A 24,729-nucleotide genomic window follows, 5' to 3' on the forward strand; every position below is an offset into this window, starting at 1 on the left:
CATGTCCTTTGATGCATTTTCTCCTCTTAACCTGCAGTGTGAATGTGGATTAATTAACATATATGAGCAAGAATTATAAATATATCCATTTTCACAGGTGGATAAATATGTAGATCTGAAAGAGCTCTTTAATGAGACTTTTTTTTTCTATGTAAGTATTTGTCTTACTTCTTCATAACCCAAACTCTAGGACATATTTTAAATCGACAACAAATAAGTATGATGATACTTCAGAAAATTTAGGTGAGTAAGCAAATTTAACATGAACTATTACTAACTAGCATAGAGAGAATCTGCAATTTAAAGTGTCAAAACACCAGTAGGGAATTGCCAGGCAAGTAATCTGGTCTAAATATTGGTGAAAAATGAAGCTTGAAGTATTGGAGACATTTTGTCATCAATAAAAAAACATTTCAGGAAAAATTCCTTTAAATTACAGTAAAATGATTAATATGTATCTTATAAGTCTTTCTACAAAATGGTAATTTTATAATACAAAGGCAGAAATAAAAGCTTCTCTAAAGGCAAACAAACATATATATATCTCTGTGTGTGTGTGTGTGTCTGTGTGTATATATATAATACGTTTTAAAATGTAACACACAGTCTCCTCCCAAATCAGCAGATTATTAATTTACCTAGTCATTCATTCATTCATTCTTTATTTCATTCAACAAGCATTTGCCAGGCATTTATCATATGTTTAGAACTGTGCTAGGTATTACACAGAGCAACAATTTTAAAAAGACAAGGCCCCTGTTTTCACATGGCTTGCCATTAACACATATGGGACAAGATGGGTTAATATGTAATAGGTTAAATATTCAGCTGGGTGTGGTGGCTCATGCCTGTAATCCTAGCACTTTGGGAGGCCAAGGTGGGTGGATCACCTGAAGTCAGGTGTTTGGGACCAGTCTGGACAACATGGTGAAACGCCATCTCTTCCAAAAATGCAAAAACTTAGCCAGGCATGGTGGTAATCACCCGTAATCCCAGCTACTCAGGAGGCTAAGGCAGGAGAATTGCTTGAACCCAGGAGGCAGAGGTCGCAGTGAGCTGAGATTGAGCCATTGCACTCCAGCCTGGGGAACAAGAATGGAACTCTGTCTCAAAAAAAACAAAAAGGTTAAATATTCATTTCTATCTTTTGCTACTCAGAGAAGAAATTCTATGTTCAAGTATAAAAATAATCATTAGATTATCACAATAGGAGTAAAGGGACCAGGAGCACATCATTTGTTATGTGCAGCTTTATAGTTGCCAGTAGCATTTTATAATTTGCACAGTGCTAATCAAATGTCAGCCAGCATGTTTTAAAAGGACACAAAAACTGTGTTAGTGGCTATAAAATTCACTAGTTCACAGGAAACAATTCTCTTCTCTAGATGGCTCTATATAATGAAACTACATCTTCTGTAATACATGTGATTCTTACAGGGTTCTGAAATCCAACTAGCTGTGGGTGACTGCTTGGATTATTTGCAGCTTCTTGGTTGCCGGCTACTGCCTCTGGAATTATGGTAGGATTCAAGACAGCTTTTTTCTCCTTTAGATTAAGAACCAACCCAAGCTCTGGCAAGGGTAAACAGGAAGGTCTACTGAGGCCAAAAAGTGTGAAGTACAAGTCCACAGCACCACACCGTAACCTCCAGTCATGTGAAGTACCTAAAAAGTACGTAATAAAGAATTAAGTCAACATGCACATTGATTCATACATTTTAACTGTCCCAGAACCTGTACAACAAAAGGAACTTTATAACTGGAAAAACCTTTATCACACCTTTCATCTTACAAAATGAATACTAGACATGAACCAAAAATCTAACATTCCAAAAATTGTCTTTTTGTTGTTGTTGTTGTTGAGACAGAGTCTCGCTCTGCTGCCCAGGCTGGAGTGCAGTGGCTGGATCTCAGCTCACTGCAAGCTCCGCCTCCCGGGTTCCCGCCATTCTCCTGCCTCAGCCTCCCGAGTAGCTGGGACTACAGGCGCCCGCCACCTCGCCCGGCTAGTTTTTTGTATTTTTAAAGTAGAGACGGGGTTTCACCATGTCAGCCAGGATGGTCTCGATCTCCTGACCTCGTGATCCGCCCGTCTCGGCCTCCCAAAGTGCTGGGATTACAGGCTTGAGCCACCGCGCCCGGCCCCAAAAATCGTATTTTTTGTAGCCTGAAATCTTCCTTTTCAGTAATTATCCCAGTAATTATCCTCAGTAATTATCCCACATTCACTCATTCTCTGTTCATCTTGTCTGATTCTCTTCATTAACAGCTTGTTAGGAAGACAGCCTCCATGAGCCTTTACATTCCCTATCATGGAAACAAATTTTCTGATCTCTAGAACTTACTACTTTCAGGTTTTACATATAGTAAGAAACCATGCAACTACTACTGGACTTATTGAAGAGGAGGAAAATATTTTGCTAAACACCTTTATATTTGTGTTACTGTAGTGAGAACTTATTTCTGATTTTTAAATAACAGAAATAAGCAAACCACAAGCATGACAACGGGCAGTAGACATGGGCTTGACTAGAAAATAACTGCCTGGGTAGAAGTTCGGTTTCTCCTAGTTCAGACACTAGAGGCAAGTTCTTTCCATTTCTCTGAGTCACAGTTTTTTCATCTCCAAAATAGGAGTTTTGGTCTCAAGTCATACCTTACCCCATAGCAATGACAGATCACAGCACATTGATACCAGGGTTTTTTCACCTTCCTTTTCTCCCCAGTAGAACACTCCAGTAGATATTGTCATCAAATAGACTGAAAAGATGAAATTTGTCAACTAGGATTACACAACCTCTATGGTTTCTAGTCAGAATTTTAAATGACTTGAAGAGTATAGAATAAGTGAAAAGAAGAAAAGTGGATATTCTTCTTGAGAAGAAAAATAGGCCCGGCCGGGCATGGTGGCTCATGCCTGTAATCCCAGCACCTTGGCAGGCCGAGGTGGGCAGATCGCTTGAGCTCAGAAGTTAAAAACAAGCCTGGGCAACATGGCGAAGCCCTCTCTCTACTAAAAAACACAAAAATTAGCTGGGTGTGGTGGCGCATGACTGTAATCCCAGCTACCTGGGTGGGGGAGGCAGGAGAATCGCTTAAACCCAGGAGGCGGAGGCTGCAGTGAGCCAAGATTGCACAACTGCACTCGAACCTGGGCAACAGAGTGAGACCTTGTCTCAAAAAATAAAGAAAGAAAGGAAGGGAGAGACGGAAGGGGGGAAGGAAGGCCCTATAAATACCTAATTTTTATCAAGAACTGTTGTTTCAAAAGAGTACCACATTTAAAAAGGAGAAACAAAAAGGAAAAAATTTGGATATCATAAATATTAAACTTTGTGGTTGTCAACAACAAATATTAGTATAAGTAAATACATTATCAACTAATAGTAATTCTCATCACATTTACTCTTAACAGGTAGCTATTAATTATATGCAAATCTGCAATAGGAAAAATTGTAAATGCACTTTCATACTAGAGAGTGCATTGTACTAGGCCACTGTGCATGCTATAATGTTGTGAAATAGCTCTCATCATTCCTACTTGAGACATTTTCAGTTTTTCTGTTGTGTGACATATAACACTGGCAGAAGCAAGAGAGAGGCAAGAGCTACAGAGGACCAAGTAATGGAAAAAACATGACACAGTAAAAGCAAGAATTTTACATTGGAAACCCATTTTCTCTTCCTGGAATATGCATATGTGGACACTTCAACAGCTTGAGGTAGTATTATTTTGTAGGCATTCATTTCTCCTCCTCAAAGCATTTTACATATATAAACGCTCCACAAAGAGGAGGTTATCAGATTCCTGGGGACTTCTATTAGCAAAGGCTAGACGGTCTCAACCCTCTGAGGGAAGGGAAGAAATGCCAGGAGTAAGCAATCCAGAGCAGCTGTATCTCTCTATCCACGGGTATAACAAGAAAAGGAGTGAATCTTAGCCATTTTATCAGTTAAAAAAAAAAAAAAAAGAACAGTTTAGAGTATATTTGCTGTTTGGAAGAAAATTAAACCTTGAAGATCAATATTGCCTAATCATGTGTGTGCAAAAACCAGCCTGAACTTTTATATGCTGTGGAAGATCTCAAAATGAGTCATTCAATTGTGAATTCCTTAACATTTAAAAATATATATGTTAATTTTAAAAGACAAATTGAGTATGTGTATTTTGATGAGCTAGGGCTTTTATTTGGTTTTGGAACATCAGCTTAAGGATGATTAGGCAGCACAGTAAAGGCTGCTAAGTGCACTGAAGCCCTCCAATATGATTTTGGTTACTTTTTATTTCTATGTGGGTTTTTGGTTTTGCTAGACTTCTAATTTGGACAAAGGAATGGACACCACTGTTTTGTTCCTAAGGGAGGTTCTTGATAGTGTTTTCTGTCTCCTAAAAATGAACTTACATATTAAAATTGGGGACTACAAGGGAGCTAAAAAATGAATAGCAGTACTTTTGTTAAAATTACAAGAGAGAGCAAAAAATAGAGATAAAAGCCAAAATTTCATTGTATTTCAAAATCATGGAATAAAATCTTAAAATGGTTGTCACGTTAGTACGTTAGTATATTTCAATTAAGTTGAGAGACAGAAGGGGAGAAAAACACTTCTAATTAATTGCCTGTTAGCTCTGTGACCTTGGGCAAGTCAGCTGTCTGGGCTATAACTGAGATGATTAGAGTAGTTCACTCAGATGACCTTTAAGACCCCCTCATCAGGTCTAAAATTTGATGATTCCAAGTCAATCAATCCCATTAGAGAGAGGCCCTGAAACAGCCTCTGATTTCTGCCTTCAGTTACAGTATTCTGAAGACCCATCTTTAATCTTCCAGCTACCTCCCCTCTCCCCATCACTTATGGCAACGAATGATCACATACGACAAAATAACAGTCACTAGTCTCTCCTCCCAGGAAAAATGCTTTTCATACTGTCTTCATTAGCAGTTATACTCTGAGACCAACCCTGTTTATCTGAATCAGAACAACAACATTCAAGAAGTAAAAAAACCCAGTATTAATGTTGTCTATTCAAATCAGAAAGTGCCTTGCGACAAACACCACCAAAATAGTAAATCTGATCCTACTAAAAAATCATCTCTTCATTTTCTGAGGTAACTGCTATTAAAATTGATCAACTAGGCCGAGGCGGGAGGTTCACGAGGTCAGGAGATCGAGACCATCCTGGTTAACACAGTGAAACTCAGTCTCTACTAAAAATACAAAAATTAGCTGGACGTGGTGGTGGGTGCCTGTAGTCCCAGCTACTCAGAGGCTGAGGCGTGAGAATGGCGTGGACCCAGGAGGCGGAGCTTGCAGTGAGCCGAGATCACACCACTGCACAACAGCCTGAGTGACAGAGTGAGATTCCGTCTCAAAAACAAACAAACAACTGATCAACTAAAAAAGCTGCTAAGAAGAAAACTCACTTTGAAAGCCACTGTTTTCAGGACACTTCTGAATAAACCCAGCACTCCTTATTGACAACTGAAGCTTAGAAATTTGTACACAGTTAAGCCAGAAATACAATTTCCACTGGGTAATTACTATCCTGACTGTTCTGTCCATCTTACAATAAAAAAAAAACAGCAAATTCATTTCTATTTATGTGTGTGTGTATACATATATAATTTCCTAAGCAGATGAATCAAGATGTTTTAATTTTCTTCCACCATTTCCATTCCTAAGAAGGAAGGTATTAGGGAGAGAGAGATGGTGGGACAGAACTTTGAAACCTTTTGATGTTAATATCAAAACTGTTTATTTTCTTACTCTGAAACCTAGCAAATCCTATCAAACCGAACTAGAAGTTGTCCCTCATTCTACCCCCTTGAGTGTAGCTGTAAATTTCCAAACACTAAAAATTATGATGTAAATAAACAGCATTCAATGACTTGAACAATTCATGTTTTCATGTCATTCTTATAGTAATATGCCAGACACTAAAGGTCAATGTGGAAGCAACAGTTAAAATTTCCTTCATAATGATAAAGAGTCAAAGACACTATCTCCTCAATGAAGATCTGTTTCTTCAGATATAAAAAAAACACTCAATTAGGCAAGACCAGCAAAAGTATTTATGTCTTAAATTAAATATGAAGCACCCATAAAAATCTCCAATTCTTAGGTTTTAATTTTTTAATGTATTTTAAAATTACTGTCATTTTGGCCTGTAATTCAGTATCTTACTTAAAGCTATAAAAGCAGGATCATGTATGTTCTGAATTTTGATACATATTCCTTTGGAAGAGGAAAATCATTTCTTTGTGTGGAAAAAAGCCACCACACACAGCTAACCAAAATCAGCCTGGTTCTAACAACACCTGTTCCTCATTGCCCAGAGCATAAAACCTAAACTCCCCAGGCCCTTCGCATGTAGATCCTAATCTAGCTTTCCAGATAATACTATTTTCTCAACACTCCTTCAGAACATGAGGCTTTTATATATATAATTCTACCATCTCAAAATGTATATTTCCTGCTGGAAAACTCCTTTCCATTCATTAAGAGCTAGCTCAAATACTACCTCTCCATGAACTTTTTAGTATTCCAGACAGGGTTCATGGCTCCTTTCTTTGGGTTCCCCAAATGGCTTGTTCTCTTTAGCAACTATCTCTTCATATTATAATTTATCTGTTCCTATGTCTCTCTTTCCATTATACTTAGTTAATACACAGAAAACGTAGCATAGTGGCAAATAGAAAGTGCTCAAGAAAAAACTAGTGAATTAATATGTGAAACCTTTAAAAACGACTGCCCCTGGCAAATATTTTCAATTAAACATAAACCTATTTATTTAAGAATCTTAAGCAACCATGGACAAAGACCATATAATGTAAAAGATCCTTGTCTTTAAAAATGTTTACTATATTTCTGTGGAGCATTAATTTAAAAGTTGTCATGGGAATTGCAAGGAGCATTTTTGGAAACAACTTGGGAACTGTGAATATGGGCTATATACTGGGTGGGGTTTGATGATCATATTGTGGATATGTACAATGACCTTATTCTCAGGAGTATATACTATTGGGAAGAGGATCATGATGCCATTTATTTTCAAATGATTCAGAAAAAAACAGGGTATAAATATAATATAAAGAAACAGAAGGAAAGGAGATAAAGTAAATGGTAAAATTTTAACTGGTGAATCAAGCTGAAAGTATATGATTATGCATTATATTATTCTTTAAACTTTTAAGCTTTAAAAATTTTAAAAACAAAATGCTGAAGATAAACATGTATATGAAAAATTAAACTACATACAGAATGGGTTAAGATATCTGACATGTGTATGAGTGAATATACACATATATAGGTCAGTGTGTGTATATATTTACAAAGCAAAAACTGTTGGAAAGATACTAGAGTACCTCCCAGAATTTAAGGCTAAGTGGAGTTACTACACACCAAGAAACACGCAGAAACCAGGCAGCCCTGAGATCTCAAAAAGTTTAAGTCTGACAGCCTTCCCTCTGGGGTATGGTCACTAAAGTGATTCAGCTACCAAGAGTCCTCAGTTTCTGTACCAGTCTCTCAGCTCCAAATTCCCCTAGAATATTTCTAAAATGAGTACTAGTATTAACTGAATGGCATATGAATTTTTAAAAGTCATGAGTATCATTCTGTCTCACTCTCAAATTGATTTCAATTTTTGAAATCCTGCTTCTGCAAGTCCAACCACAATTTCTCTCTCGTTGAAAAGTTTCTGATTCTTCAGAATAAGAAAACAAACTCTAATTCTTCAAAAGCACATGATAAGATGATCCTTCTGAACAGCCATGATATTCTCTCCTATATATTTTAAATTGGTTCAGTAAATTTTGTAACTAGGTGAAGTCAATATACCTCAAATCCACTTTGTGGAAAGAGAGAAATAAATGAATATAATTACATCTGCATTGTTCACAGTTTTTGTTTCCCAGATAATGCTTATCTCAAGTGACTAGATAGCCCAGAAGCCCCAAAATGAGGAGCAGGCAGGGTTCCACTGGATTTGGGGACCTAGATGATGTTCTAGTTCCTTTTGTTATTGATGAACCCTCACTACCATTTCTTAAAACAATAACCATTAAGAATATAGCAATGTGAAAAATTCTCATGGTAAAATGCTGTTTTAAAACTTTTATTTCAACTATAACTATGTAACATAACACACACACAATTATTTTTTCCTAAAGGCCAAATATACCCAAATCTTAATAGTGTTGATGTAACAGAATTATGTAATATTTCCTTTCTTTGTAGTTTTTTCAGATAAACTCTGTAACATGATTATATTACTTTTACCATTAATTATTTTTTAATCAAATAAAAGAAGGATTTCTTAGATCACATTCATTCATTTATCCCAAAGGTTCAGACTTGGAAAGGAAATGACAATTCTCTCTTGTCCATCTTCACTATCTACTGTCCAGTGTTCTAGAAAAACATTTTTTTAACCCTCCCAATTATTCATGCCACTCCCATTGTTCATACTATTCCATTTATAAATCTGAAAAACTGAGTAATAAACTGTTTATGACTATAGCCTCACTGATCTCACTGGTTTAGATATTGGCAGAGAATTTTAAACCAAAGCAGAACTGTACTACTCTGCACGCTATCAAAATTAAATACTAAACATCAGCCAGAACTTGTATTCGTATAATCAAACCTTCCAATGAGCTTCAAATGTTTTATAAAAATTGTCTCATTAATCTTGAACACATATTTATTTTGTCCAAAACATCTTCTTTAGAAAATAATAAAAGAATTCTTCATATTTCACTATGCTTTCTTTAAATTTGTAACTTATCATGATCAAGGAATCATGTATTCTGGTTAAGAAGATATTCAATACAGCAGAGTTACTGCCACATATGAACTGTTGAATGAACCTTTGTAAGTTCCTGAACTTACGTGTTAATACCCTGGGTCTAAATAGCACAAATAATAATATCTTTTAAGGTAGCCAAAGGTAGCAAATATAAAACATTATGTAAAAAGCAGTAATTATTCTTTCAGAGATTAAAGAAAACATTAGGAAAAAAATAAGCAATATTTTAGTATAAACTGGTTTTATGTGTAGTTTTCTAAAGACCTTGAGGACAAGGTTCATCCTATTTTCAATTTTATTATATTTCACATAAATATCTACTATGGTGTCTTTACTTGGTGGTATTGCACTATTATTATGAAACCAAAAAACGGAAGTTATACAACCACTTAACATCTCAATATTAGTGAACTAAGTAATAAAATAAAAGAATTAAAATTTGGTATTTAATTGTGAGTCAGTGAAGTAGCTACTAATGAGACAGGCAGGACAAGTTATTTTCCAATATTATAAAGAGCAAATAAAGTGACGTACTCAAAACTTTTAAATATTTGGATAGGCCAGGTGTGGTGGCTCACGCCTGTAATCCCAGCATTTCCGGAGGCTGAGGCGGTGGATCACAAGGTCAGGAGTTCGAGACCAGCCTGGCCAACATGGTGAAATCCCATCTCTACTAAAAATACAGAAATTAGCTGGGCACTGTGGTGGGCGCCTGTAATCCCAGCAACTCGGAAGGCTGAGGCAGGATAATCGCCTGAACTTGGGAGGCAGAGGCTGCAGCGAGCTGAGATCGTGCCACTGCACTCCAGCCTGGGCAACAGAGCAAGACTGTCTCAAAAAAAAAAAAAAAAAATTGCATAAATATCCACTGCTCTCCCACTATCTATCTGCAACAACTCTTGCTATCTTTAAGCAAAATACATTTCAGCCTAGCTTTTGATTGAATCTTTAAACCAAAACCATTATTACAATTTCAACCTATCACAGACATAAGGCAATTTTTCTTTAAATATACACATTTATAAATCAATAGAAAAGAATCAATAATTCAATAAAATGGCAAAAAATATGAATAACCTGCAAAAATAGAAATACAAATAGCTCAAATACATGAGAAGCATAACTATCATTATACTAGTATAACATTTTTGAGTATTCAATATGAGCCAGACACTGTGTTTTACAAATACCAATTTAATTCGATTTGAAGTAGGTATCATTATCACCTACATTTTACAAATGACAACAGTTCAGACAAATCACACAATAAATAAATTCAACCCTTTGCAAAGGGTTCCAGAGCTAGCACTCCTAAGCACTGTTTCTTAGCTCTTGACCTCACTCAAGTAATGTAAATTAAAACTGTGACAAGGTTGGGTGCAGTGGCTCACGCCTGTAATCCCACCACTTTGGAAGGCCAAGGAGGGTGGGTCACCTGAGGTCAGGAGTTTGAGACCAGCCTGGCCAACATAGTAAAACTCTGTCTCTACTAAAAATACAAAAATTAGTCAGGCATAGTGGCGCATGCCTGTAATCCCAGCTACTTAGGAGGGTGAGGCAGAAGAATCACTTGAACCTGGGAAGTGGAGGTTGCAGTGAGCTGAGATTACACCACTGCACTCCAGCCTGGGCGACAGAGACTCTATCTCAAAAAAATAAAAATAAATTAAAAAATAAAAACTGTGATGAGATATCATGATCTCCACAGTACAGAACAATAACAGTAAGTACTTTGAAAAAATACAGTCTGTATGTTATTCTATATGCACTGACTGCCTCTGGAAGGATACACAAAAAATTGGTTACCTCTGGAAAAGGCCACTAGATGGTCAGGGAAAGACGTGAGAAGACATTTTTCACTCCTTTGTAACTTTCTGAAATAATAATAATACTTTGCAGGCTGATGTTTATAGCACCTTAACCATTTGACACTTTCATATAAATAAATATTTTTGTTTCCTCAACCACCCTATGGAGCAAAGTGAGTATCCTTAATAAATGTTATCACAGCCACCACTGTGAAGGTGTGATAGTCTTCTTAAAAGAAAAAAAAAAAAAATCTCAACTTTTACCTTTAGTTCTAAATGCTACTGAATTGAAAACCTGTTGTAAAATCAAACTACTCTAATAACAATAATAAAAAAAATTTAAATCACTGCTCTCTCACCAGAATTCATAAGTTTCCAAAGTTGATCTACCAGGGCTTCATTGCATAAGGGAGACTCCATGTTCTTAGTAAATGGTGGGTTCTTAGTCAACATGTTGAGAATCTTATGCCTGAAAGATTAAAAAAAAAAATCAAATTTTCGCTGACCATTTACTGACCGATGCTATGAGTAGGAGACACCATAAACACTGAAAAATTATCTGTAGTTTCTCCTTCCTATTTTATCACTTTCTCTCTTAAATCTAGCTTTGCGTTTATTTAGTTTAATTTCCAAAGACACCATGTCACATCCTGAATATTTACTACTTGTTTTTTCACTGAAACACTCTGGGGTTTGGATAAGAGAGTAATTTAAAAAAATTCTGGTGGATTTGGTCTTTCTAAAATCACCTTACTGTGTGATGAGATCTTCTAAAACCTGACTCCACATAATCCTAACCAATCTTTCCCATTCCACTTTCTAAAATGAACATTCCACTCTGCTTAGATATATGTACAATGATTGGTAAGTATAAAAATCTTAACACAGAGCAAAAAAATCTATATATAGACCAATAAGTCTATATTCGAGATAATAAAATGAACATATATGTGATTACTATAGTATATTTGTAAAACATGGAAATGTGCAGAAGTATTTTAAATATAGAGACTGTAAAAAGTTTTCCTTAAAACAAGCTGAGGTTGAGAAGAGTATCCTAATAGAAGGTAACATTTAAACTCCACTACTGGGAGTTTTTATCTCATATGAGAGGCTACCTGAACATATTATGGAGTTCTCTAAAATATAGGGCAATGCAATGAAAACAAAATTTGGAAAAGAAAACATCCACTGCTATGAGTAGAAGACACCATTAAAGGCTAGAGAAAAGAAAGGAGAAGAAACCTACTGCAGTAGTCTAGCATTTAATGAAAGCATCAACATCAGCTCTAGGACCAAGTGTGAGAAATTACTAAGAGTAACTGCAATGCTTGGATATAAGTGAGGGAGAAAGAAATTGGGTTGTAATTCTTATGGAGGTTGGCAAAACTTTAAAGAAGGTGAATTGGGGAAATTTTTACATTTAATTGATGGTAGTAAGACATCAAATTGGATTTGTAATTGAGAAAGAGATGGGAGAAAAGTGAAACTGCCAGATTGTAAATAATTTAACCCCTTGTGGCTGCAATTTAATGTCTGTAAACCTAAAAGATGTAGATTCTGTTAACATCCTCTTGTGCTTTGAAATTTAAGACTGTGTAAAATAAGACTACTGAAGGGTTTTAAGAATAAAAGTGAAATGTAATTACAGAATGCAATTTACAGATAGGTAATATAAATGGCGATATAAATCTTTATGGATATTTCATATCCATATTTTCATCTTTATATATAAACACAATTCCTCTCCTTCAGGCCTCATACTCTATTTGTAAGAGCCGATCAGTAATATAGGTAAATAACATATTTCAAAATGTGAGTTTGTTCTTTATTGCATTTTAAGTTGTTATACTTTTAATTTGCTTGAAGAATAAAAGTGAAGTTTCTGTCTGGCTGCTTTCCAAGTCACCCAAATTACTCTAAATGCCAAGTAAGGTCTGCTAATAATTATTTTATTTTATTATTATTATTTTTTTTTAGCTGAGCGCAGTGGCTCACGCCTGTAATCCTAGCACTTTGGGAGGCCCAAGGGGGTGGATAACTTGAGGTCAGGAGTTCGAGACCAGCCTGGCCAACATGGCAAAACTCCGTCTCTATTAAAAATACAAAAATTAGCCAGGTGTGGTGGTGCATGCCTGTAATCTCAGCTACCGGAGAGGCTAAAGCAGAAGAATCGCTTGAACCTGGGAGACAGAGGTTGCAGTGAGCCGAGATCACGCCACTGCACTCCAGCCTGGGGCCAGAGTGAGACTCCATCTCAAAAAAATTTATGTTGAAAATCAAATTTAAAAAGGACATGAATAAATGCAAAAGATATTCCCATATTTTCAAAAATCATAAACAAGTATTTTATGCTTATTCTGAAATTACTCAGTTCATTATAGGACTTACAAAATATCATAGCATCATAGCATATAAACTAACCTTACATAGGGCACAGGGTCATTCTGAATCATATTAAGTAGCCATTGCAGTTCTTCATAACTTCTGTCCACTGAAAATAAAAGAAAATATATTTGTTAATTATACCAAATAAAATAATGAATAATGAGTGATAAGCAGGGAGTTTACATTTAATATTTAGGACTCTGCCTTAGCTGAGTTTTCAATCAGAGTTGAAGGTTATAGGTAAGCTCTTACATTTTTATGCAATGGGCCACTTTGTAAGTTTTATAAGTATCAAGCTATATATTAGAGCCAAGACATAAAGTTGCATCAAGAATATATTTTTTTTACTAAAGTTCAAACCAATGGCAAGCATAACATAAAGCTAGTTGTAATTAAGAACCCTAAATTACAGATGATTAACTGGACAAAATCTGTTTAAATACAATTGTTTTCCTAGATGCCTAAATGATGGAGAGGTTTGACACTCAATAGTATCTCAACTATATTATATAGTATAGTCCACTGTTTTTGCCCAAGTGGTTTCTTCCATTTAAGACTAAAGAACAGTTTCACTTTTCAAGCATAATATAAAAGGCAGTTACAAAAATAGTGCTACGAATATAGTTGACATAAAATGATTAGCTATTTCCATTCACCTTTTCAAACAAGTTTTGCTTTCATAATTTGAAAAGCTGCGTCTTCAGAATTTTATTCGCAACACTTTTCATTTCTTCCATTTTCTAACTTGAGTATCAATATTTAAATTTACAATTTAACAAAACATGAAGTCTAAAGTCATAGTTCACATTTAGACATGAACAAAAGTGAAGTGTAGATTCACATTTCACAATTAAATTATATCTAAGTTTAGCATTCTTTTGAAAATCCTAATATTAGTATTCTATTTCATTTCAGGTAGTACAAGTTCATAAAATCTTACTCATATTTACAAGACATTAAAAACCATTCATACATCTTGGGAAAGACTGGCAACAATGGCATATTTGGTGGATCTCAAAACTTGTCAAAACAGAAATGGAGACGGATATAGGATTACATTTTATTTCATGCCAAAAAATACATTTAACAACAAAATCACTGTTTTCATAATTATTTCTAACAGGAAAGGATATTTTAAACCTTCAATTAAAACGAAGCACAAATGACAGTCCTTTTCGAAGTTAGATCAACACATAAGAATATACACATTATGTTGTTATTACTCTTTATTTTCTGATTGTAAACAAGTATTTCTACAGAAATTTACCAAAAATTACAAAGATTTGAGTATACTTTTCCCTACTTAAAAATGGACCAGTATCTACTGAAGAACTATTCTCAGCCCTTCTTCTCCTTCCACAGTCAGACAAAAGTTTAGCATATTTTAAGTTTTTTACTCCTCTCATATTTTAGTGCTAGAATCTGGAATTTTAGACTTAGATTACATTTACATGTTTCTTCTATTTTCATAATTTTTTAAAATTATTTTTGAAATACACATTAAATTTTACAACCAGTTTAACAAATATTTAAGCTTAAGTATTTGACAGGCATAGTTATTCATCACCAGTTCTTTCATTTCACGTTTTCACCAGTCTTGAGTTATTATTTTGACTCACATCCAGGTCAGCTGAAAATTATCTTTGGGAGTTATGTTTTTAAGAATGTTACATAAGAGATGCAGTTCTAATTCTCCAAGGCTACATGAGCAACACAACTTTGGCAAGGCAGAAAATCTTGGGGCATAATTTTCCCTAATAATGACATAGCCATTTGTTCACTGTCTTTTGATTCTTCATATTCTAAAGAATTCAGAGGCCATACTATTCTTTTGCCTTGTACAATAATCTGGTTCTGATAGTCCTAGAAACTCACACATTTTCCCTTAGTCTTAAAAATTAAAATTTCATCAGAAACTACTATAGGTCTGCTTCATTTACACAGTCCCAGAGTATTCTGTTATTTCTTACATTACTGCTCGTCTTCCACCTGCTCTATTCTTCATGACTTTTTAACATTTCCATCTCTGTATCTTTCTCCCCTAAATTAAAAAATATATATATGTGTATTCTTCTCTTAGCGATTTTTTGGCCTTATGTTTTTTCCATATTCATGATGCCTTGCCTAATTCCCCTACTGAAGTTTGTGTTTATGTCTAATCCTCTACCTTCACAGACACAAATTTTTACACAGGTGTGAGATGTTTTCTTGAATCCTTCATAGAAATTTCCCCAAAATCTTCTATTTCCTAAAATAACATCCAATTAAAGCCACAGGATGAACACTGACTTCTTGGAAAGGCTAAAGATGCCTATAATTTTATTCCTTTCCCTCATTTATTAACTGTTATGTGAATTCTACATTTATCAAAGATGATTTCTAAATCACTGAGTCAAGAATTTAAAATTAAAATATCTGTATTGTACTATTATGAAAACCCCAATAAGTAACACAGGCTTTAAAAAGTAAATATTTCTTTCTAAAATGATAAAAGCATGTATTTCTAAAGTATTACCTTTAGTATAATCAACAACTGCTTCCAAAGCTGCTATCCTAATGTCCACAAAGTGGCCATATTCAGCATAAGATTTAAAAAGAGCTGGATCACTTGGCACATGTCCGTTTTTCTGAAGTACCCGTATGGCTCTCAAACAACTAGGGAAAAAAATACATATGTTAACTACTTTCACTGAGGTATTATGAATCAATTTGTTTCCTAGACATTAGAGAGTCCTTTGTGGCAATCAATTTAAAAACTGATGTGATTTTAATCCACCTTCAATTTTGTAATAGAGTCACATGCCACATAAAAGACATCTTAGGCAATGATGAACTGCATATACAATGGCGGTTTAATAAGCTAAAATTAATTTATCACTGAAGAAAAAATGTTTTTAATATATTTAGTGTAATCTAAGTCCACAGTGTTTATTATGTCCACTGTAGTGTACAATAATCATGTCCTACACCTTCACATTCACTCACTACTCACTCACTGATAAACCCACAGCAGCTTCCAGGCCTGCAAGCTCCATTTATCTTATGATAAATGTCCTATACAGGGGTACCATTTATTATCTTTTATACCATATTTTTACCATACCTTTCATATGTTTGGATATGTTTAAATATATAAGTACTTACCATTGTGTTATCAATTACCTACGGTAGTCAGTATAGTAACATGCTATACAGCTTCATAGCCTAAGAGCAACAGAGCAATGGGCTATACCATAAAGCCTAGGTATACAGCAGGCTACACCATTTGGTTTGTGTAAATATACTCTATGACATTTGCATAAACAACAAAATTGCCTAATGACTCATTTCTCAGAACATACGCCTGTTGTTAAGTGACATAACTATAATAAATTTTTGCAATGATAAAAATTCAAAATTAGTATCTAAATTCTGTTAAAAGAAAACAAATTCCAGCCGGGTGTGGTGGCTCACGACTGTAATCCCAGTACTTTGGGAGGTCAAGGTGGGTGGATCACCTGAGGTTGGAAGTTCGAGACCAACCTGACTAACACGGTGAAACCCCATCTCTACTGAAAATACAAAAATTAGCCAGGCATGGTGGTGCATGGCTGTAATCTCAGCTATTCGGAAGGCTGAGGCAGGAGAATCACTTGAACACGGGAGGCGGAGGTTGTGGTGAGCCATTGCACTCCAGCCTGGGGAACAAGAGCAAAACTCCGTCTCAAAAAAAAAAAAAAAAAAAAAAAAAAAAGAAAACAAATTCCCATACTCAAAGTTTCAAGTGTCATTATACTTGTAACAGGAATAGTTTTCAGAAAAAGAAGTATTTAGCATAAAATATAATTTAAATATTTTCTCCAAATGTTTTAGTAATATATTCGCTATATGGAAAGTTAAAATTGTTTATGTTTGAATCAACTTTTAGCAAACTCTTAAATTGGCAGAACTTCTTGACAGCCATGTAAAGCTGGTAAAAGTGAAAAGTCATCTTAAAAAAAGGCTAACAATAGTGAATGTTTATACAAAATCCAACGGGAAAAAAAAGAGTATGCAGACATCAAAGCAATGCTTATGAAGAATTTGTGATGACATGAGAAAATATTTATGATATAAACAATACAAAAACTACATATACAGTATAATCTCAAGTAATTAAAAATTTATGTAATTAAAGAGAGAAAAAATTTAGAAGGACATTCTCCAAATACTAATAATTTATCTGTGGGTGGTAGAATCATACAGAATTTTAGTTTTCTCCTTTACTTTACTATATTTAACCCAATTTTCTATAATGAAAATAAATTTCTTTTATAGTTATAAGAATAAGCTTAAAGTAAGGAATTTAATCCTACCTGACAGTGATGGTATGTCTATAACTCGGAAGAAGTTTTTCCATATTCAAAAATCTGGTGATTTCTTCAAGAATGAGTCGCACATCAGGATTTAAGTTATCCAAAGTTCTAACTTCATTATTCACACTGACTGCAGGTGTAACAGAGTTGGCCAGGGCATCAATCATTTCTGCACGATAATAGTTATCTGAAAACTAGGCCAAAGAAAAATTAAGCGAAGATAACAAAATTAACTCTTCTGATCAAAATTAACAAAATAAAATTTGTACAATTATATTTTAGATAAAATAAAATTTTTCCCAAAACACAAGCAAGTCCTCTGGTAAATATTCAACTCCACCCTTTGCATACAGTCACTCTGAAAACGGTGAAAGAGATTCACCATAACGATACATTAGCTTACTGAATAAATACTCACTACTTCTCAGGTACTCTTACAGTAACTTAGCCAGATACTTCTAAAAGGAGACTACAGTATTGCTATAACACAGTTTCAAATTCGATGCTGTACTTTAACATATTAACACACAAGCAATGATCATCAGATATTTGAAGGAAGCATCAAAATAAAAAATAGACACCAGAACAAAGACCAAAAAAAAAAAAAAAAAAAAAATCCAAAAACAAAAAACAAATAACCAACATGGAAGAAACAGAGAATGCAAGGAAAAGAAAACCAGTAGGGAATAAAAAATTTTAAAAGCTATCATTAATATTGTCTGAGAAATAATCAATTAAGGTATGCCTTCCAATAGCATAACATTATTTTAAAAAGAAAGAAACATGCAGGAAATAAGGATTAAAATTAAATTGGAATATAAAACAGAAAAAAGAATCCCAAAGTTTTCAGCAAAAAAAAAAAAAAAAGAGATAGAAAATAGGAGGGAAAGCATAAGGAAACTGGAGGGTTGATGTGGGAGTTCCAGTCAGAGAAGCAGAACAGAGAAGGAAGCCATTAAAAAAAAACAAATCCTAATCTATATGGCAGTCAATTCTCACAGAAGCAATTTATTGAAAAGTGACCTGGATGTGGCTTGATTTATACTCAGCAAATCAGACGCTGTGGCCTGGGAAATTCAACACGGAGCAAGCAAATGAATTCTATCAGCATGCTGAGAATATTTTGTGCTAACACAAACTGCCAAGGGACTGGAAGAAGAATACCTGCCCCCTTTTGATTTCTACTGTGGAGGCAGAAGCTCACATTGACACACATATTGCACAGTCCCTAAACATTTTTATGTTCAAATACGGGGCAGGAAAAAAAAAGAAGGCACATAAAAACAAACAACACCAAAGAAAAAATACCCCAAAAGTATTCACTATAAAGTTTTGCTTTCAGACCACTATAATGATTGAAATTTTAATTTCTACAGCTTCAGTTTACTGGAACCACAGAAAACAATCATGTGACTTTGGGTAACTCAAGATCTTAACTTTTATAAGCCTCAATCTTCTCACATGAAAACTGGGACAATAATAGTATTTAAGGCTGGAAGTGGTGGCTCACGTCTGTAATCCCAGCACTTTGGGAGGCAGAGGTAGGCGGAACACTTAAGGTCAGAGGTAGGTGGAACACTTAAGATGGGAGTTAGAGACCAGACTGGCTAACAGGGTGAAACCCCATCTCTACTAAAAATACAAAAATTAGCCAGGTGTGGTGGCAGGTGCCTGTAGTCCCAGCTACTCGGGAGGCTGAGGCATGGGAATCACTTGAACCCAGGAGACAGACGTTGTAGTGAGCCGAGATTGCACCACTGTACTCCAGCCTGGGTGACAGTGCAAGACTCCATCTCAAGTGAGCCAAGATTGCACCACCGCACTCCAGCCTGGGTGACAGAGCAAGACTCTGCCTCAAAAAATAATAATAATAGGCCAGGTGTGGTGGCTCACACCTGTAATCTCAGCACTTTGGGAGGCTGAAGCAGGCAGATCACATCAGGAGTTTGAGACCAGCCTGACCAACATGGTGAAACTCTGTCTCTACTAAATACAAAAATTAGCAGGGTGTGGTAGCACATGCCTGTAATCCCAGATACTTGGGAGGCTGAGGCAGGAGAATTGCTTGAACCTGAGAGGCGGAGGTTGCAGCGAGCTGAGATTGCGTCACTGCACTCCAGCCTGGGCAGCAGAGCAAGACTCCGTCTCAAAAAAATTAAAATAAAATAAATAAATAAATATAGTATTTATTTCAGTGGTCTGGTGGGGATATTAGATCATCTATGTTTTGGCATAAGGCATGGAACACACAAGAACTTAGTAACTATTAGTGTTACCTATTGTAGTTATTATTTGCATTTATGCTATCCTTAGTATTCTGAGGTACTAAGTCATATAAAACTACTTAATTTACAGCATCTGACTATAAAAACTGGTAAGCCTTCTTTTCAAAATGAAAACATAATGAGCCTTACAACAATACTGAAGTATAAAATTTAATAATATACCAGTGTGTGCCACACAAAATCATAAATGATGGCAAGCATAATGGCATGCTGTAAGGTAGCATGGTAATACTAAAAACATCACCACACAAATGGGTAGCAGGGCCTTACAGCACAATTCCCAGATTACATTCCCTGTGTAATTTTAGACACTCAATTTCTGTGTCTTACTTTTGTCAAACAAGGGTTGACAAACACCTTAAACCACAGGAATAGGCACATTTCAAAGAATTTAAGGTGAGTAAAATCACTATACAAATTAGAAAGTAGTATAAAGCAATTAAATTATATAAACACTCCACAAAAAAAATGACATAATGTATAAAACATTTTCCTTTTCCATTTGAATATAATGTGATTTGCCACCATCCTAAATTCTAATTTCTTCAAGTAAAAGAAATTCAAGTATAGGGGAAAAAAGAAACACTAAAAATGAAGGCCAAAATAAACTAGCAGACTAGGAAGGAAAGAATCTTACCAAAATGCTTTTAATTAATGTTTTTATTTTAAAAATACATATTTTAAATCCAGAAGGCAGAAGGTCAGGTATAACAATTCTCAAAGGAAATAAAACATCTGGTTATTGAGAAATAAAACATCTGGTTATTTAAATAATAAAATTTAAATCTAATTATCTCCATTGTTGTGTTTTTGCTATTATACAATGTAATAAGTTCTGTGGGCTTTCTGATTAAAGGAGAGAAATTAAATACTTCCTAAATAGTAGCCAGATAATGATTGAGAAAGTGACTGTGACACACAGACACAATTAAATGAATACATAAATATAGGCATCTAGTACTTGTTAAGTGTTCTGGAGGCACAGAGATAAGATGACTTCTTCAAGACAAGAACTATTTTATTTGCAAGCAAAATAGAAAACAAGAGTAAGAAGACAGGAAAAGTAATCAAATTGTTCCAGGAGTCAAGAAAATGAAACAAAATGAAACAATGCATCCTATCAGGAGGATATACTGATCTTAGAAAAATAAGGAGTTTTTCAATAGGTAGAGGAAGGAGAAAGGCGCCCTTGGGTTAAGGAGACAACATTAACAAAAGTACAAGAGGCATGAAAATGCAGTGTGTTAAAGGAAGAGAAAAGTTACTGATGCAACTTCACAGAAAAGATGTGCAAAGCTGGAGACGTGGACTGGGACCACCAACATTCAAAATGTTTTTGAATGCCATGCATAAATTTACTTACAAGCACTGCACAGTCTTTGAAGGTTTTTAAGGAGGGAATTTTTATAAGGAGGAAAGAAACTCAGGTGGGCTCCATCACAAAGATTACTCTGATTTAACTACAACAATATTTTAAGAGGAAAGGTATTGGGATATTAAGCTAGGAATGATGATAATGTTGCAATTGCTAATGATAGGCAAAATAACTGGAGGGATTCTTCTAAGTGCTATATATGTATTATCTTGTGTAATCTCCATAAAAATCTTATGAGATAGAGGTACTATTAATAACACCCTTTTTCTTAATAGATGAAGAAACTAAGACACTGAGATTAAGTAATTTGCTCAAGATGACAGAGTTTTTTCTGGAGTCCAGAGAATAACAAAGGCCTGAACTAGGACACTGAAATAGAAAAGATGATGCAGGTATCACAGCTGCTGAAAGGAAGAATCAAGTCTTATGCTTGGTGATATACACTACAACCACGATATTACATTCAATTTAACTTCACAAATAAATTCATTTTTACAACTTTATCTCAGCTAACCTACTTAGTGATTTAGGAATCTGTTCTAATAAACTATTTATATATTTCTTAATATTATCCCTACACATCAGTGGTTCTCAACACAATTCTGCCCCTCAGACTTTCTGGCAACGTCTAGAGAGATTTCTGGATATCATAACTGAGGTAAGGGGTGCTAAGAGCGTTTAATGGGTAGAGGCCAGGGATACTACTAAACATGCTGCTGGGTACAGGACACCCCCACAACAATTATCCAACCCGAAATGTTAGAAGTGCCATGGTTGAGAAAACCTGTTAGACATGAAAGGGTATAAATATTTTACATCATAAAGCTACAGCATGAATAAGGCTGGACAGTCTATGGAAGCTTTGCTTACCAGTGAAGACTTACGGTGGCTCATACCTGTAATCTCAGGACTTTGGGAGGCTGAGGTGGGCAGATCACTTGAGGTCAGGAGTTCAAGACTACCCTGGCCAATATAGTGAAACCCCATCTCCACTAAACATACAAAAAGTAGCTGAGTGTGGTGGTAGATGCCTATAATCCCAGCTACTCGGGAGGCTGAGGCAGGAGAATCTCTTGAACCCAGGAGGCAGAGGTTGCTGTGGGCTAAGATCGCACCACTGCACTCCAGTCTGGGCAACAGAGCAAGACTCTCTCTCAAAAAAATAACAAAAAAAGTTGCTGATGGAAGATACATGATATATGTAGGTATATATAACCTCTTCTGGAAAAGTATATAAATAGGGTAGAGAAGAGCTCTCAGAATCATTAAAAAAAGTGTTATGGATGCTTTCTGATTTACACGCCTACACATATTTACACACACCTGCATATATCTTCTGGTTCAGTAAGCCTCCACAAATTTAATTCATATGAGACAGAACTGACAGCCACTGACAACAGGGGGATATAGGACTACCTTCCAATCTCATCAATTCTTATAATGTGACTGATAAAACTTTGTGGAGGAAAAGTATCTAAAATGAAATAAAAATATAGAAACAGTGATATAAAATATTAACACTGAGGTTTTGGTTCAAGATGGTTGGTTAGAAGCAACTAGTGGGAGCCTCTCTCACAGACAGGAATCAAAGTAGCAAGTAAATACGAACATTTCAACTATTATCATCTTAAGAGGGCATGCTGGAATTCATCAGAGAAGCAATGGGAATCATGGAAAGCAGAGGAGAGCAAAGCCTGGCAGCCAGCTGAACCAGGGCAAGTGTGGAGCTGGAAGAAACTCCCTGATGTGGGGAAAGGATGAGTGAGTGAGAGATCCCTGGGGTTCCACACTTCTACTAAGAACTTTTACAATCCTAGCCACAGGGAGCCAAGTCCTCTTGGCCCCTCAGGCCTCCAGTCTAATACAGAGAGCTGCCTGGAGACTGTAGAGAGACTGCTGGAGTCTACGTGGAATCCCACAGGCTTTGGTCCTTGAGCAGTCAGGTGCCAGCTGCTACTGCCCCACCAGGGAAGGAGGAGGCAGGCCCGGTATTTTCACACAACCCAAAGACAGATACGGCAGCACAGTAGAGAGGAGCAGGCAGGAAGTCTGCTTCAGCTACTCTTTGCTAAACAGGTTCCCACTTCCTCAGCGCTGGGTCCACAGCACAGCCGCCCTGCCGCTGCATGTATATTTTGGCTGTGGTCCAGTGTTGTGAGAGCCAAGCCCCAAGAAGCCAGGGACCTGCCCTTTGGCTCCTGCCACAGCAGTTGTCACCACCATAGGCCACCACAGATGCCACACTGCCACTTCAAGGCCAGGGAGAGAGGGGGAGGCTGAGCATGTTTGCATGTCCCCAACAGCAAAATACACCACCACTCCTGTAAAAGGGAAGTGCAAGCAGGTCACGCATCCCACAGCAGCCAGCCTCCATTGCTCCAGCTGAGGGCGTCCGCCTTCCTCAGCGAAAGAACAGCAGCGTGGCCACCCTGCTCCCACCCAACTGTTTCAGCTGCCAGCCAGAGCCCTTCTGAGAGCCCATGCTGACAGGCCTGTGATCAACCCTGGGGTTCCCACCACCTGTGTATTCTGTCACCAACTCAGTTGTTACTGCCTGAGGATTCCCACACACCATCAAGCAGGCCATTTACAGGCTCTGGGCTTGGAGGTTTGCCTTGTCCAGTCCACTACCTCCAGCTTTGTACCCCTTTACCATGAAGGTGCATCACTAACTTTTCTCTTGCTTTAACACACTGCATTTTCATGCCTCTTGTACTTTGGTTAATGTGTTCTTAAGCCCAGGGCACCTTTCTCCTTCCTCTACCTATTGAAAAACTCCTTATTTTTTCCTCTTGGTATTGATTTCTAATTTTATTCCACTGTGGTCTGTGAAGATACTTGATATGATTCTGATTTTTTTGAATGTACTGAGATTTGCTTTCTGGCCAAGCATGTGGTCAATTTGGGGGAATGTTCCATGTGCAGAGGAGAAATACATATTCCGCAGTTGTTGGATAGAATAATCTGTAAATGTCTATTAGGTCCATCGAGTCTGGGCTTAGGCTGACCCAGTCAGCTGACAGCACCACAGCTGACACCCACCTGCTTGTGCCAAAAGATGGAGCCCTTTCCCCTCTCTGCTCAAAGCAGCAGCATTACCACACTGGAGAACAGGTGAGAGCCACAAAGCTGTCTGTATTGGGCTGAGTGAGGAGTTCCAGCATGAAACCACTCCAGCGGACAGCAGGGGGAGAGGTGTCTTCTGCGATTCTCACTTACACTATGGCCTGGAGACAGATGACAGTGTGTATCTGCATGGAGAGTTATGAGCCCCAGAACAAGAGTGTGACAGGGAAAGAGATCACGTTCCTGCCTAAGACTTGGAGCTAGTGCAGCCCTCCTGCAGAGGCTTCAGTGCATTCACTAGGAGCTTCACCAGCCACCCCCATCAGGGCTGAAACAAAAAAAAGAGTACCACACAGTAAACAAAGATCAAGTACACACCCATCTGCTTTTACCACAGCTGGCTCTTACCTGTAAGCACCACCTACTGACTTGTAGGCTGAACTGCATAACCCAATACAATAGAAACCCAGCCAAAAAAAATACCCTACCCAATATACTCTACAGTCGCATCGTCAAGGTGGGAGGAGAGAGGGAGTCCCATCCAAACGAAAGTAAATTCAAAAATCAGAAGTGACAACAGCTACAGATGAGAAGGAATGAGCACAACTCCAGCATCATGAAGAAAGAGAATATTGTGACACACTAGCTCGCTTATCAGTGGATC

At 36.5% G+C, this 24,729-nt stretch overlaps 1 protein-coding gene across 1 annotated transcript in view; it reads right to left on the bottom strand.

The window, feature by feature from the left end:
* The window catches only part of TAF2 (TAF2 RNA polymerase II, TATA box binding protein (TBP)-associated factor, 150kDa), a 104,282-nt gene that overhangs the window by 16,117 nt on the left and 63,436 nt on the right, over window positions 1-24,729 (bottom strand). Inside the window, 5 exon segments of the mRNA XM_011973021.1 lie at window positions 1,436-1,665; window positions 10,977-11,086; window positions 13,042-13,111; window positions 15,521-15,660; window positions 17,340-17,533. Coding sequence (XP_011828411.1) covers window positions 1,436-1,665; window positions 10,977-11,086; window positions 13,042-13,111; window positions 15,521-15,660; window positions 17,340-17,533 — 744 coding nt within the window.

The sequence above is a fragment of the Mandrillus leucophaeus genome, unplaced genomic scaffold (genome assembly GCF_000951045.1).
Source record: "Mandrillus leucophaeus isolate KB7577 unplaced genomic scaffold, Mleu.le_1.0 Scaffold133, whole genome shotgun sequence".
NCBI lineage: Eukaryota > Metazoa > Chordata > Mammalia > Primates > Cercopithecidae > Mandrillus > Mandrillus leucophaeus.